The sequence below is a fragment of the Chamaea fasciata genome, unplaced genomic scaffold, assembly GCF_029207755.1.
Source record: "Chamaea fasciata isolate MVZ Bird 193981 ecotype frontalis unplaced genomic scaffold, bChaFas1.0.hap1 SCAF_10, whole genome shotgun sequence".
NCBI classification, from domain to species: domain Eukaryota; kingdom Metazoa; phylum Chordata; class Aves; order Passeriformes; family Sylviidae; genus Chamaea; species Chamaea fasciata.
In genome coordinates, this window is record NW_027094095.1 from 15,603,604 (window position 1) to 15,620,467 (window position 16,864).

Below are 16,864 nucleotides of genomic sequence, written 5' to 3' on the forward strand. Positions count from 1 at the left end.
AGAGTAGTTGTTCATCTAGTTTAATATGAAGCATAAGCTACACTTTCTGCTTCTCCAAAGAAATTGAGTTTTTTCTCATGGAAGATTTTCAAGGGTCACTTTCATAATGCTAGAGAATAAGGTTAACCAAAATTGATTGACGGCAAGTCGTAAATTAGTGTAAATGCAAAAGGTTGACTAAAGTTATTTATACAAGGCTCAGAAGAAAGGACACTAAGAACAGTAGCATACTTGAATCTGAACATTTAAAATGAAGCATTACGTAAGAAAGAATCAGACACTTTCGAATGCAGTCAGGGCTGCTTTCAGTGTGTCCATTGCTGAAGCCCTAGTCTGAAACGTCTTTGAGGGACCAGTTATGCAGAGCCAGAACACTCAGCATTTTCTAATTATCATTTCCCAACAAAGGATTAAAAAGATTTTGAATTGCAAAAATGATTTTAGCCCCAGTTAGTCACGACTAGGTATAAGAGCCAAAGCGCATTCTTTTTTCGCATGTTTAAGCCGGGATATGAGTTGTTCTTTTACTTCCTTTGTTTGGTATCTCACTGATCTGTGCATTCCTTTTTCATCCAGGAAGAGGAATACGAATTCTAGACATTTTGAAAGATGGGGAGACCCTCACTTCCTTCTTGCTAGAAAGTGTTGGCCTCACAGATTTTGTTGTTTACCAGCTTATTAATGCTCAAGTGCGCCCTGAACAGGTGGGTAGAGTTTAACAGTTACCAAGTTGTTATCTGTGAGGAAAGAATCTCCCAGCTCTGTGTGCAAAGGAGCCTCAGTGAAGGCCTTGGGCCCAGAATAACTGATGCCTTATGGGTCATTTCTGCAATTTCTCCCTTTGTTTTTTGTGAATCTAGAGGAAGAGATGTTTGGTTTTTCTTCAAAAAACATTTTGATTATGCATTAAATATTAATAAACTATAAAATAAAATAAAACCTTGTTGTGGCACCCAGATAATGAGCATCAAGAAACAGTACTGGCAAGTACTGCATCCGTGTCCATGACTGAAGACTTGACTCAAAAGCATAGTGAAGTTGTGCATCCTTGTGAGATAATAGCCCTGATGAGAGAAGAATTATTGGAGGTTCTTAGTTTATAATTTAAATTCTCTGCCCTAATGTCAGCATGGTGGCTTTTTGGTATTGTCTCATATGAATAGGTGGAAGTGGAGAAGTAGAGCCACTTTCTTAGATTCTGATTGAATAATAGCTCTGCTCAGAAAATTCAGAGTGAAAAGCACAGGTCAAATCCCTCCTGAAGCAGCTAAGCAGGGAGCTCTGTTTGACCAAGTCCAGGCTGTCTCTGCTTCTGTATGGCTGGGAGCTCTGTGAGGAATGATACATTAATGAATGAATGTTGCTGAATTGGAATTCTGGAACAATTTCTACACTGCATTAATGTGGGTGGAAGCAAGTGAATAATTGAGGCTGAAAGACACAATTCCTCTGTTTCACTGGCACATAAAATGCAAATACTGAAACTGCGTGTGGGCAGAAAGAGGGAGGGCATTCATCACCTTTCATGCAGCTCATTTTGTGCTGGTTCCAGATTCCAGCCGGTGTGACCAGTAACCAAATCACTTATCTGCTGTATTCTTGATTGGTACCTGGGGAAGCGCTCCCATCTCCTCACTTTATCATGGAATGTTACCACAAGATCATACCAAAGCCAGTGTCAATTAAGACATCCTACATATTTTCCCTGTGTCAGCTGAGATGTTGAAAATTTGCTTCCTTGCTGCTTGTGGCAAGGAGAATATACACAAATATCCTGCCAGGTTTCTCTTTCCCTATTCATCCCTAACCTCTTCTACACCAGAGGTCTGCTGTGTCAGGAGAACTGAGTGCTGCTGTATTAGACTCTATTAACTCCCCAGTGGCATTCATTCATCTACTGCTGAAAATTCTGCTTGCCAGTGTATGCAGGACTGAAGTTTTCAACACCATCACCAAAAAAAAAGGTTGAAACCTGCTGGAATGTGGTGTCTTTCTGCTGTATTTTCTGTGCTGATGCAGAAAGAAATTTTTATGCTGGAAAATAAAGAAATTGAGCATTGGTTAGAGGAAGCTGGGAGAGTTCAATACCACTTTTGCTGCCCTCTATACAGTTTCCTTGTTAGCAGTAATTACAGGCACACAAGGTCATCTCACCAGAGCTGATTTACAGCTATGAGGAAAGAAAGTGCTGTGAATACTTCTTTCAGGTGAAAATAATGCAGAAAAACTAATCTCATAATTTTAAAGACACAACAAGAGAATTATTTTCAGTAGGAACTGAACAGTGCATTTTCTGTGCGAGATAATTTGCTTCATTCCAGTAGCCCTTCTTGATAAGCAAGTTGCTTGGGCTGGACTTATGCATGGTTGAGGTGGAAGTTTCAGAGCCATGACTAGGCCCTAGATCTATGGTTTTCTTAACCCTCAACTGTGATAGTTCATCTCCAGTTCTTCATGCTGCTCTGTTAGCCTGCATATTTCTGTACACCCCTTCCCCCTGCTGCTGATGGCACAGAGCTGATCAACCTGAAAGCAACTTGTTTACAAAAGCCTGACTGTTGCCAACAGCTGGCTGGAGATCTAGGTCTGAGCCGCCTGGGAGTCAGGAAATGACACACAGAGCTGAAAGCTAAACCTGATCAAACAGCCAACTAGCTGAAAAAATAATTTGGACTTCGTCTTGCCAGCTTGGGCTAAACAGTGACACATTGATTAAAAAAAAAAAAAAAGTATTGAAGTTTCCCTCTGAGGGCCTGCTTTTTTGAGTCATTCTAAGATAAAGATAAGAAACTGATGTTAAAACACAATAAGAAGTTCAGGAAAGATTGGCAGCAGCACAGCCTACCGGAAAAATTGGAAGGGCGGAGGTTTGATGTTTTTCTAATCCCATCTGTTCATGAACATTCTTGAAATGCAGTTACAGTTTGTAAATAACAACTCTTTTTTTTCTGTGTTTATCCTTCTCAGTGATGTTAATGTCACTATTTCCTCATTTCACAAGTCAAATCAAGGTTCCCAGGCTGCCTCCCTGTGCAGCCCTGTTTCATTGCAGCTGATGCTGCCTGATGAGGACCACACCAAATGAGGCGTGTATGGTTAAAAAATGCTGTTCTTACCACACACATGCCCAGGACATAAGTGACCAAGCCAATATGCAAATTATTTCACTGACATAAACTAATTTTTTCCAATTCAAATGTTCCAGTTTGAGGGAAGGCAGGGGTGTATGGTTTTGGAGGTTTTTTGCAAGACAGACTAGATCTATCAGTTGAATTCCTTCTTTTGCATTCTGCCTCTCTCTACATTGTCTAACTAGTGTTAACAATGCCTTTGTATCAGTTCAGCTGAATGATGATAGTGCCTCTCAGATACTTCTAGAAGTTTGCATCTCTTTTTTGCATCATAATTTCGAAATACAATCTGTATGTAATTCAGAAGCCTTTCTTTTTTTGTCGACTGCAGCTCCATCATCTGAAACTCAGGGCAGTCATGGCAGACAAAATACAATGTTATTCTAGACCTCCCTGCCTCTGCCTTTCGTATTCTGGATGCTGACTTTCCAGAGCCATACTTGCACTTTGGTTGATAGCTTCTGGCAGATGAAGCACTTAATGAATTACTCCTCAGTCTACTTTGAATCCGCTCTCCAAAGCAATTAAATTATTTTCTTCTTGTTCCTCTGTGTTTTTAAATGTTCTCTTTACAGGCACTGCCAAACAAGTCTTAGCTGCTAATAACAGGAGATTTGCACATATAAAAATTTGATAATGATGAATTTCCTAATTTGCTTAGATAAAAATGAATGTGCACCTATTTCTGACCTGGTATAGGTATGGTGTGTTTTTTCAATCCATGTCTTAAAGACTGGAATGCTCAGCAGATTATTTTGCCTAAAGAAAATTATTTTCTGGGTAGATTTTGACAATTTCTTTTTTGTGCAGCTTATTAAATTCATTTAGTCTAATAATACTGTGTCAGTGCATAGTTCTTGCTTGTCTGAAAGTCTGTGTTCATCTCAAACACAGTAGGCATTTACAGTCATCACAGTGTTTTCCTTAACAACCATCACAGAGCTGTTTTCCTTAAATTTGCACTGTGAAAGGAGATGGACAGAGGATGGGAACATTAGCTTATAAGCAATTTCCTGGACTACTTTTTATTATGTATTCTTTATATTGTAAAGTAAGTAGAATTTATTCATAGACTGCAAAGAGCATTCCATAGAAACAATGTAAATCCCATGTAAATCTACTGATGTCTATAGAGTTATTCTGTATTTACAGTGGTTTATACATAAACTAATACATTCCCATTAGTCAAACACTAAAGATAAAAATTTGGGCTTTTTCTGTTCCATGTTTGTGTTAGAAGTGCTAATCAGTAAGTGGGTGTGATTTAATGTAAAATGGCTTTGTAAATCCTGGCTATGTGCCTGTGCAGAGTGACAGTGAATAATGGCTGTGGGAAGCATTGTAGTGGAATAGTCATAACTGAAACAGAATGCTGAGGTAAATCAAGCTTGAGAATCAGAGGTATTGGCCCTTTTTTTTTTTTTTTTTTTTCCCTCAGAGCAAGTAATGGCAAAAATATAACTAACCTGAACACAAAAGGTAGAGTGGTATTGTTCCATCATGTGATCCTGGGAAAATAATTTCAAACAAGCTGCAACTATCCCCCCTTAGCCACAAGGATGGGTGGCATGGCTTCAGGTGTGCTTAGATGACAGTGAGGAGGGGAAGATGACTCACAGGGACTTTAGCAATTGAAGGAAAACTCGCTAATGAAAAGATGAAAAATGTGTCTGGAGGCAAGGTGATCTAGCATAATATCGAGTGAAGGTGATTCAAGGGTTGATGCTTCAGCTGACCACATCTCTCTGCCATTCATTAAAATATTAGCAGGGGCTGATATCAAACTGTCCACTTTTGATACATTTTTAATTGTTCCTGAGCAGTATGCAAGTTTCATAATAGTAAGTGAAACATTGGTTTTGGTTGCAGTTTGCCTATGGTGTCCCTAGCTTGACTCTGAAGGACATTGCTTGCAGTGAGATGCTCCTGGACCGCTTCATTATCTTCAGCAGCCGAAGAGGTCTCCCTTCTGTACACAAGGCCATGTGTGCCCTGTCCCAGGACAGTCTACAAAGAGTAGAAGATGCCTTGTATGCAAATGTTGATTTCTTTAAGCTATTTCGGCTGGTGAGTATTACCACAATTAATCCTGCCTTATGTAGTCCTTTTTTTTTTTTTTTTCTTTTTTGCTTATGTTTCATTGCCCTTCAAGAATTTTTTTTTGCAATACATCACCAATTTTCCAAGTGGTCTTGGTTTATGTACCCCTCCAAATGTAAGGTTTTGGATGTGTGATTCTTAACCTACCATCAGCAGGACACCAGATAGTTCTGAGTGTGTTTTGGAATGAAACAGATTGAATTCACAGTACAGCAGAACTAAGAGATTCTAATGCAGTTTTTAATTTAAAGTTTGTGTTGAAATATTATCTGATCTTTCCAGTCTCTATAGCAAAACAGTGTGTGGCAAACCCTACAGGACCTTCCTGAGGATTCTGAAAATACCCACTTCAGCCCATTCTATCTTTGCTCCATCCAGCATGACAGAATTTTATGCTGCAGTCAAAGTCATGATGCAGCTTGAGTTGGCATAGCCATGTGAGACATTTTTATAAAACCCAAACCAACCAAACTAGGAAGTTGTGCTGGTTTTCATCACTCTTTCTATAGAAGCTTTTCCTTACCTCTGTTCATTTTCTTTGCCCTTCTTTGTGTTCCTCTTTTTACTGTGACCTTGCTACAAATTACCACTTATGCAGCCTTGGTTTAGTGTGGAGATATTATGTCACTCTATCTATCTATCTATCTATCTATCTATCTATCTATCTATCTATCAGCAGATTAATATTATTACTTTAAAATATATAATAAAATACAAATTATATCAAATAAATAAATATTAAATGGCATATTTTTATAGTATTTCATTTGTCTTCTGCACACTGAGGTGGTGCTTTCAGAGAACTATTAATAAAGGCTCAAAGGTCTCTTTCCTCATGGTAGCAAACTTAAGTGTCCATCACTGTGTACACATCTTTCATGTTTGTTTTCCCTATGATCATGCTTTACATTTTTCAACAATGAATTTAATTTGCTGTTTTTCACCGTGTAATGTAATGTCATGACATGATCACATTGTCAGTTTGCTTTATAGAAGCAGACAGGATGTATGAAAAATTCCTCAAGTTGCATAGGAAGTATTGATTGAACTCTTCTGCTACAGCAGTGTAGCATTATGATTAATTTAACATGGAGTTTGTTCAGCTCTGACTTTCCCAGAACTGGGAACAGAGGATGCCAGCAGCTGTAACTGACACACCAGCAAAACACAGTTTGATTATTGTAGCATTGATAGTTAGTCATTGTGCCTATGTGATTTTATCAACCCTGATAAGAATTTGTGGTCAGCTTCTGAAAGCTGCTGTCTTCCATTCCTAAAAACAAATTGTCTTATGTTTTAATGTATCTTATGCTTGCTGGAAGTCGCAGAGAATTAATACTACAGTATTTCTAAGATAGGTTTTCGGTATTTGAGGATTTCATGTGAATATTCACAATGTACTGCCCAGCTTTTTTACAGGTTTACAATTCTTGTTCCTCAGAGTTTCAAAAAGACCAGGTTGAGGCTGGTGCTCCAAGAACACTGTATAATCTTTGCGCAGACTCTTTCCCCTTAGGGGACAAGGAAAAGTGCATTTTGAAGCCCTGCATGTATTCTTCCTGCCAGGACATCAAGTGACAGATCAGAACATGCTAACATGAGCTTTCCATAAAAAACTCTTGCTTTTGTGACTCCCTGCCAGATACCTACACGGTGCAGCTTTCTGCTTTCTTAATCACCTGCTGACTGAATGGGATGGCAGGCAATCAGCAGGGTGTATATGCATTTTTGGGGAAGGCTTTTTAGGGGCTTGTCTCATAAATATCACAGTCTAGCTATCTACAATCCAATTTTATATTTTGTTGTAATAGGAGAAAAAATGCCTGAGAAAGCCTCCAGAGTGCCAGGTCCAAGTGCATATGTGATTCTTTAGACAGCTGACAAAGAAGGATGCAGTGATGCAGACAAAGTGTTATGTGACAGCACATCATGGTGTCACCTGTTTCTCTTAAGTCATTGATATATATACAATGTTGACTTTTATTGAAAAGGCAGTTTGGTCAGTCTGCAGGAGACTGGGAATGTAATGGTTTCTCTCAGGTTTGACAGACAGTGAGAACCAGACCGTCCAAAACCAGGAAATCTCTGAAGTATAAAGTTCTACAAATTACTTACCTGTATGGCAAATGGGGGCTTCTGTATCAAACCTTAGCTGAATTTGAAAGTTTCTATGAGCCTGTATATCTCACTGGAAGAATAGCCTCTGTGAGAAGAAGCTTCTCAAATGTCCCAGTTCCTGCATTTTTGCACCTTTTGTCATGGTGGGCTTAGATGAGCAGAACAAATCTCAAGACATATTTTAAGTGTCCTGTGTTTGTTTCAGCCTTGTATTAGAAAGAACATTTACACAGACTACTGTGTGTCTGCGCGTGAGTACTGGATTTGTGTCCCCATAAGATAGGCTTATAAGATATTGTTCCAAATAACTCAAAGAATTTGAGCTACAGAGATGCTCTTTGGATTTTCTTCTCATTGTTATAACTGTTGTCATGTAGAAGCTCATCTCTATTTTTTATGTATCCATAGCTTCCCACTGTGCTGGACAGAAACTCACCAGGTGCTGACCTGAAGGCCTGGGGGAGGGTGCTGTCTAATGTCTCCCAAGCAGTGCAAAAGGTAAGTGGTCTAATAACAGATTACATCACTTTTCTGCGTAGCCCATAGTCCTTGTTTCCCTTTGTTGTTTTAATGTTCCAGTTTCCTGCTTTACCAGGAAGAAAACAGACTTGTTGGGGAAGAGCTGATGCCTTAAAAATTCATTCTTCTCTCATTACAAAATAAATGTGGGCATAGCGTGGCAATTCTGAAGTGTATTCTTTTCTTCACAAAAGATATGAAAAACAAGAACTGAAAATGTTGCCGTGCCCAGGGCAGAGGAGATGAAAGGATGAGGTTCTGACTGCATTCACACTTTACCATCTGGGCATAACTGTGACCTCAGCAAATACTTACCTGCTTTGAGGGCTGCAATTAACCAAGTCTTGTCTTACTGCAGCTGGCCAGGAAGCCAAGCGTTCAGGACCTTTTGAGGGTTCTGCAACCATTTGTACAAGATGGGAGGCCAGAATCCTTAGGCCACTTGGTGAGTTCCCTGTCGGATCTTTTCTGTGGCTACCCAGAAGGAGGTGGATCCAGAGTGCTTTCCTTCAACTGGTATGAAGATAACAACTACAAAGCTTTCCTGGGGATTGACTCAACAAGGAAGAAATCTAGTTATCTTTATGATAATACAACCAGTAAGTTTTTCCACCAAACCATTAAGAGACTCTTGACAGCCGCAACTTATGTTCAAGTACTAGCATAGAATGTTGCTTTTATAAATAACATTTTAAAGCAGTTGATTCTGGAAATTAGTGTCAGGTGAAATGAATTTACTTCATAGCTGGAAGCAGAGAAGCCCAGGAATTGACAGAAATAGGCATTTTCTTTTAATATGGAGGCATAAACATAGGCATGATCCTAATTAAGACAGTCCCTCTGTTTTATCTTCTATTATATGCTACTGACATAAGGAAGAACAAGATGCCCCTGAAGAAGGTTCAGGAAAAGGCAGTGTGGCATTCTGGATTACTTTTCTCCAAAATATTTTTCTAAACTTCATTTTTTCTCTTAACTTGTTTGATGGCCTGGGGCACAGGAATTTAAAAATCTCTCCTTTCAAATAATAGTCAATTTGATACATGGTGGCTGTTTCCTTCCTGGGTAGGAGTACATTTATTTTGTAGCAGTAATGTTCTACAGCATGATTACATTTCACATAGAAGATATTTCAATTTACCAATTTCTGTTGCTTTTGTTTCCTCACTATTTATTTCCTCCTATTGTAATAGGATATAATGCAAAGAACCCATTTTTTTTACCATTTGTTATTTTGTCTTTTTATTATGTTCCCTTCTGTTTGCTATTTAGTTTTCTATTTTTTAAGGTTTTCTCCACACTGAGTTCACCAGCAGTGTTTTCTGTATTACCACTGATGTTATAGCTGGTAGTTCTGTGTCCCTTCTGCTATGATAGCTATGATTGCATGGTTACAAAGTACAGATGAGCAGTTGGCTTACAGAGACTCCTACCTTTCACTGCTTGTGTTGATACTTGGCTCTACTTATGACTGAGACTTCCAAAGACCTGTAAAAGGCCCAGTACTCCATCTCTTCAGCCAGGAAAGAAATTAATTGAATGCTATCCAAGTAAATTAATTACTTCACAGTGCAGGGGTAAGATAAAAATATTTACATTAAAATGTTTAATTTTAAATTATTGTAGGATCCAGTTCTGAACTGTTCCAGAGTTCAACATCTAAGCCCGCAGGATCAGCTTTGTGTCAATGTCAACTACAATACAAAGGAGCTAAGTCATTAGGAGTAAAGCCAATGAAGCTCAAACTGCTCAGTGAGCTCTGAGCTCTCTTGTTTCCTCCCATTTCAAATACCATGTAAATAACAGCAGCTTTCAAATGGTTATTTATGTTTGCTTTTCCAATTCCCATAGCATATTTTACAACTCAAATACCTACTTAATCTATCTTTTCTATCCATTCAGTCATTGTACTTCTGCATTGCAGAATGTGCTTTAACTCAGTCAGATTCAAACTGTCTGTACTCCCAGCAAAAAGCCCTGCAGGATGTTATGTGTGATAGGATTTTAGTAGGGTTACATAAAGACTGTCTTTCTTTCTGTCTTTAGCACCGTTTTGTAATGCATTGATCCAGAACTTGGAATCAAACCCTTTAACCAAAATAGCCTGGAGTGCTGTGAAGCCCCTGCTGATGGGAAAAATTCTCTTTGTTCCTGATTCACCTTCTGTACGGGAAATCGTAAAAAATGTAAGAAGTTCTGAAATGCAAAAGTGTGTATTTCTAAAAGATTGCATCCCAAGAAACATCTTTTGGAAAGCAGTTACCCAATTACCTCAGCCTAATAAGATTTTCTTCTCAAAACTCCATTTGTTCTGATGGTCCTCAGAGGAAGGACAGGTACTCTGTTTAAAAAACAGAAGACAGGTCTTCACTGATTCATCCCATCCTTGTCCATGCTGCATGGTTTTTCCAGCTCACCCAAGCAGCTTTTTGTTGGTATAATTCCGCATCTACACTAGTAAGCATAGAAATATTTATTTTACAGAGGTAGAAACATGAGCAGCTCTGTGCCAGTAAATATTTAACTGGGGCAACTGTGAGGCTTGTATAAGCTTATTGAGACTAACACTGAGATATTGCAAACCAATAGCAACATCATGGTTGCTACCGTGGTGGAAACTAACATGGTAAAAACTGCAACTAAGTTGGTGGTTCCCCTGTCACCAAATCCTGGATGGATCATAAATTCTGTCTGGCTCCTTAGGTTTCTAACACTCTTTGCTGCTGGCTTTTTCATCAGGCAAACTCCACTTTCGAGGAACTTGAACGCCTCCAACTGTTGACCAAAGCTTGGGAGGAAGTAGGACCTCAGCTGTGGAACTTCTTTCAAAACAGCCTGCAAATGAATATGATCCGTGTATGTTATAATTTATCAAAGATCCTCAGTAAGAGCAGCCTTTCACCATCTTTTCTTTTTATTAATGGAGAAGACAATTAATTTGAAACGTCTGGGCAGAAGCACAGCCTTTGCAGCAAGGAAGTTTTGGCCTTTAAGGCTGTTGGCTGCTGAGCTTGGTTTGAAGGCAAGGCATAGATGCGTTACAGCATCCCTGTGGCAAAACCTCAGATCTGGGCAGTCAAGAATCTGGCTAATGAATTCTTTAAAAAGGCAGCAAGTGCTGCTTTCCTACCTCCCCAAAATGTCTTTCAAGAACAGACAACTTGATTTTCTTGAATTCTGTATAGGCGAAGAAGGCAGTAAGACCATACTTTTTCTGGGCCAGACAAATTTATTTTGGGAAATTGCTTATTTCTGCATCATTTAGATTTGACTTTGATCAGCTGCAATTACTCTCTGTAGTTAAAGTTTATAAAGCAGTTCATATTAGAAAAAACCTTTGGTTTTCTCATTTTTCTGTATTGTATTAGACATTTATAACATTTATCCTTTTCCTTATAAGGAAAGAATGCAATAAATAGTCAAGGAAAACTTTTTTCATCCATTCTTCAGTTCACACATCCAGTTACGCAATTACCCATTTGTAAAATTGATTCCTTAGCTTACCCTTTCATTCTTGTTTATCTGTTGAAAGAGTTATGGAAGTGGAAACCTTTCTAGCTAAACAGGGCCTGGAAAGACAGTCGTTGTGGCAAAGCTGTCATGATATGTTTCTTCAGGACTCTCTGAAGCACCCTACAGTGAGAGACTTCCTGAACAGCCAGATGGGTGCAGAAGGCTTCACTGCAGAACATATCATCAACTTTCTCCACAATGGATCTTCAAGGAGCCGGGAGAAGGGAATGGTTGACTTTGACTGGAGGAACATCTTCAGTGCTGTAGACCAAGTTCTGCGTTTGCTCAGTCAGTATTTGGAGGTAAGGTCAGACCTGCTCCTTCAGGGAATGGTTGTAGAGGATATCTTAAAACCAGTTAGGTAGTACTGGGGTCTGTGGTGACAGACAAGAAAGTTAAAATCATAAAATCTTTGTTTGTTTCAAGTTGAATCTCATTATTAAAAGCATGTGTTAAGAATAATACAGTGGCACAAGTACATGAATACTTATTATTTTAAAAAGTTCAATTTGATGATTTTCAAATGCTTTATTCAAAATGTTGGTTAAATGTAGGCAGAAAGTGAATGCAAAACCTCAAATAAATGTTTTTTTGTAAGTATTAATAACCAACAGGCCACTAATTTCAGAAAGGTCAGGAGCAGAGAAACTAACAGTTCTTTGTTAAGTCCACTTGCCGGTTTTTAAGCACCAAATTCCATTGAAACCAATGAGGGAGTTTCCACTTGTTCTGCGGTCACCTCTAACAAGATGTCTGTCTCTTTCCTGAAATCTGTACCCCTCTTCTCTAGCAAATTGTTTTCAGTGGTGCCTTCTGAGGATTTTTGAGAGAAAATTGTACTAGTTAAAGGCAACAAGACTAAGCCTAACTCCTAATTTCAATCCAGTTCAGTGGACCATTTGTCTCCTGAAAGAAGGCAGGAACCGAAAGTTTATTTGCCTTCCTACAGCTAGCACAAGAAGGAACAATAAAGGCTTTGCACAAAGCTCTGCTGGTTCATTTAATGATCCTTTTGTATCATGTGAGCAGAATTATTTCTTGTCGAACTGAGCGAAATATATTGCATGCAGCAGGTCAGTGCTGGAACATCAATAATATCAGAACAGTTACTGTACCTGGTAATAGATCTTTGTGTCCTAATGTTCTTTGTAATGAGCTTATTCTTTAAAGTCTGCTGTTTACACGGAGGCACTTGGAATGTTTTCCCACTGTGCCAGACACAATGGCAACAATTAGCTCCCTTTGGGAATAGCCTTCTCCTTACCACCGTAGTATGCAATGAGAACAGGTGTGTTGCCAGCACCCATCTTTGGCGACTCAAAGGCTCTGCTGCAAACTGTGATGCAGCTGAGAATCCCACAAATTATGCAGTGGCTGCTCCTCCTCACCACCCCAAGAATTTCCTGTTCTTCTCTTTGATTACCTTAGGCCACAGAACAGCTAAACTGTTAGCAAGAGCTACACAGTCACCTCTTTATGTTTATTATTCTCTGGTTTTATCTTCCAAACCTGTTCTTACTATTTTGGTTTTGGTTTTCCCACTTTCATTGGACCATTTCGAATTGTTAAATAATTACTGGGAGGAGATTTGAAATAAATTTCCCCAAGTAGTTGATAAATTAAATTGTATATTGTGAGGTTTATGAGGACACAAACTGAGTTCAAATTCACTATGGGAAAAGAGAAGCCTAGGTAGAGTATACACTCTTTGTTTTGAATGCAATTCATATTAAAAAAAATAAATTCTAGCTTTTGGCTCATAGATTACTGTAAAAAATGTCTTTTCACTTTCAAACTGTGTGAATTGTTGCAACAGCCCTGTCTTTGCCTATGTTCTTATACAAGCTTTGGTTTCATTCTACTCATGGACAAGATCTATAAGCATTTGTGTTTTCTGTTTTGAGCACCTGCAGCTTCCTTTACTGGACTCCTGGACGAGAGCCTATGCTGCTCCTCAGCCCACTCTAGCACTGTCTGTTCTGTAGTGAAAATCCAGACAAGTTCAGTTGCTGTCAGTACTTTGAGTATCATTCTCACAGATTCCTCTGAAGAACTGTCTGAGTTCTTCTGCAGCTGAAATAAGTATCTTGAAAATAATTCCTCCTGATAAAGAAACAGCAAATAATCCTCCAGACCCTGCAAAGACCCAGCTCCACAGGAGGGGTTGTTATGCACACACTGCCACTTTTGCAAGAACTATACTGAATTCCTAAACTTAGCTAATACCATGTGGGATAAATGTATCCCAAAAAATTAATGGAGCATGAGCCATCAGTCTGATTTTATTTCTCTTATGGCATGCAAAGTTTTCTGCCTTATTTTGCTTTCTGATATGAAATTCTACATATTTTAGTTTTCTGAAGCGAAAGGGAAAATGAACACCTATAAACACCATGAAGAATGAAGCCACAAAATAGTGTTATCAATTTAAGCACTTTTCTGTTCTGAGTTAAAAATATATTTTCATATAGAGCCCATTAAGCTGTGATAGTACAAGTTCTAAAGGAAACAGAGCATGATTTCTCACAGGGAAAGATTAAGTAAAGGATTCTTTAAGATTAAATAACAAGTTACCAGTATGAGCCCTTTGATGTGGACTAATTTTTAGTTACTGGCTTGCAAGAAATGATGGAGAAGATAAGATCAAACAAGTTAGCCTGTTGGAATTTTATGAAGCAAAGGAATTCAATAAGTATCTTTCCAGTCCATCAGGGGTTACATACTTCTACTCTCTGTTAATATTTTGCCAATTCTGAAGGGCAGAAGCTGAATATACAAAGATGAATCTGTAATTTTACAGACAGACAACCCTGATGCTAGAGTTTATAGCATTCACAATCTTTGTTTTACAATGCCTGCTAAGTAGGACTTAAATGGCGGAACATAAAGAACGTAGGTTTGGATGAATTTTTGTCTTGTATATGCATTGATAAGAATACAGTTTGCAGTAATTACAAAGACTAAGAAAGAAGACTTCTGTAAATTGAGATAGCCAATAAAAATGTTATGTTAAACTTAGGTCAGCAGGTAAATTGCGTGTCAGAATTCAGCAGGGACACAATATGACCACTTAGATAAATGAATGACTTGTCTGGTGTTACGTAGGAATAAATGTTGAAATACCTAAGAAACATTAAAATTTAAATGTATGCTCTGACTTTTCCCAGTGCTTCACTTGACAAAGTGCTTTTCATCTGAAGTCCACAGCCAATGTTCTTTTCTTACAGATCAGTCATCATTTAGCTCTCTAGTATTCACTCAGGCATTTCCTAGACTGAAGCAGGGAGGAGAGAGTCAACTCTTCATAGTTTCATCATAAAGCTGAAAATAACAACGGTGTCAGCTGAACCTACTTTCGTTTTCTGTTTTCAACCACTGGTGTTTGCTTTAATGTATACCTCTTACTATTTTATTCCCATGCAATTTTTCTCTTTGTAATTATTTGTAGTGTTTGACCTTGGATAAATTTGAAGGTTATCTTGATGAAACTCAACTGACTCGTCAAGCCCTTTATCTGCTGGAGGAAAACAAATTATGGGCTGCTGTGGTTTTTCCAGACATAGAAACTACAACCAGCAATCTTCCACCACATGTGACATACAAGATCCGAATGGATATAGACGCAGTGGAGAAAACAAACAAAATTAAAGACAGGTAACCTGATAGTTACTTCTCAGTTCTTGCCTGACATAACATAAATATGAGAGACATAAGGGTGTTAGAACCTGTGTTGGATGCGTAAAGGAAATCCAACTGTATTTGTTAACACTTATTCTGTAGTGAGCACAGAAATCCATTTCCAGTTACCAGGTACTAACATGAATGTTATCACTCTTGTGATAAGCCAAGCAGTGGGCAGGTGCAGGAATACAAGGCAAAGGGTTTATTCTGCTCAGAAGCTGTTCAGTGACTTGCTTCAGTTTTGAGATGGCCGCACCACTGGGAAAGACAGACAAGGAAGTCCTACATGGATTGTGACTCAGCTCTCCTCCACCTGGCCAGCAGAACTTCTCTGCTGTTTCTCCTCAAGTCCCCATCAAATAAACTCTCTTAAAGGGGTAGAATTTCTCAGGATTGTCTACAGAAGAATATAATGGTATCTGGTAATTGCAATCCAGTTGTTCCAGTTTAATCTCCAAGGATACCATATTCCAAATACAGATATTTCCATTCTAGAACAGTTACTCTGCTACCTGACTAATTTATGTACACTTTTGGCCAAAATTGCTATTCCAAGTCAATGCAGAGAAGATGAAAGGAAAAAAAAGAGCCTTCCACTTTCTTAAACAATATGGTCTGATAGACCAGTGTCTAGAAAAGACAAGTCCAGGCAGTGCCCCTACAATTTCAGTTGCAAAGATTATTTAATTTATTCATTCATTAATTAATTTATTTTCCCCACAACCCTTCCCTAAAGTCACTGCTTACTCAAATGTTTTCCATGTGAATTTTCTTTTGAGGTACTGGGATCCCGGTCCAAGAGCTGATCCTGTGGATGATTTACGTTATATCTGGGGAGGCTTTGCCTATCTCCAGGACATGATTGAGCATGGGATTATAAAGGCCCAGACCAGCACTGAAGTGCCATTGGGAATTTATCTCCAGCAAATGCCATATCCGTGTTTTGTGGATGATGTGTGAGTAAAAACAGTTCGTCTTAATTCTGTTGAATACTTGGATTGCTGGATGGTTTAAGATTCTCAAACGCCACAATTAACCTGAAGTTATGAATGTCCTAAGGTATAAATGCAAGAGTGGTACTGAGCACAACTGAATTAATTTGGTTTTTCCCTTATTGTGTCATAACCCAGACTCCACAAACCACCCATTCTACCCTTAATCCCAGTCCTGGCCTTTGTTGCATCCAGTGTCCAGGCCTAAAATGAACTCAATACACTAGCCCCTTAAAAGCAGCCGTTTTTGTCCAATTTTCTTCCCTGTTCATGGTGTGCCAGCTGCAATGCTGCAGTCTGTGACTCTCCAGATGTCCTGTATACTTTTCAGTCCAAAAAAAAAAAAAAAAAAAAAAAAAAAAAAAAAAAAGACATCAGAGAAATCTTTTCATAGTCCTGTCAGTGTGCTCTCTGCAGATAAATGCTACTACTTCTGACAAAAGCAAATTACAGACACATAGATTGACCTGTCATTCCCATCAGTCACTATGTGTTGGTCTTACAAAACATCACGTTGGCAGGCCTGCTGTCTATTTCTTCCCCACTGAGAATCCTGCAGAGGCAGAAACCCCATCTGTGCAGAGACCCTGCCTAAGTGAGGCAAGTACACCCTCATGGAAACCTGTAGGCAGTGTTGTGCATGGCCTAGCTGGTTATATGTGTCCACCAACAGGCAAAACTCAGTGTGCCCCAGGCCGTATCACAACAGCATGGGTTTGTTACTCCAGATCAGATTGCTTTTCAGGAATTTTTGGTCAAAAAGTGAAGATTTCACCTTTGTTTTGACACTGACATAGCTTTGATAGCATA

The 16,864-nt window shown here is 38.8% G+C and overlaps 1 protein-coding gene across 1 annotated transcript in view; it reads left to right on the top strand.

The window, feature by feature from the left end:
• The window catches only part of ABCA4 (ATP binding cassette subfamily A member 4), a 63,997-nt gene that overhangs the window by 7,378 nt on the left and 39,755 nt on the right, over positions 1-16,864 (top strand). The window contains exons 5-13 of the mRNA XM_066192428.1: positions 577-704; positions 5,001-5,198; positions 7,758-7,847; positions 8,227-8,467; positions 9,915-10,054; positions 10,608-10,724; positions 11,486-11,683; positions 14,830-15,035; positions 15,842-16,018. Coding sequence (XP_066048525.1) covers positions 577-704; positions 5,001-5,198; positions 7,758-7,847; positions 8,227-8,467; positions 9,915-10,054; positions 10,608-10,724; positions 11,486-11,683; positions 14,830-15,035; positions 15,842-16,018 — 1,495 coding nt within the window. The remainder of the gene's footprint in view (positions 1-576; positions 705-5,000; positions 5,199-7,757; positions 7,848-8,226; positions 8,468-9,914; positions 10,055-10,607; positions 10,725-11,485; positions 11,684-14,829; positions 15,036-15,841; positions 16,019-16,864) is intronic.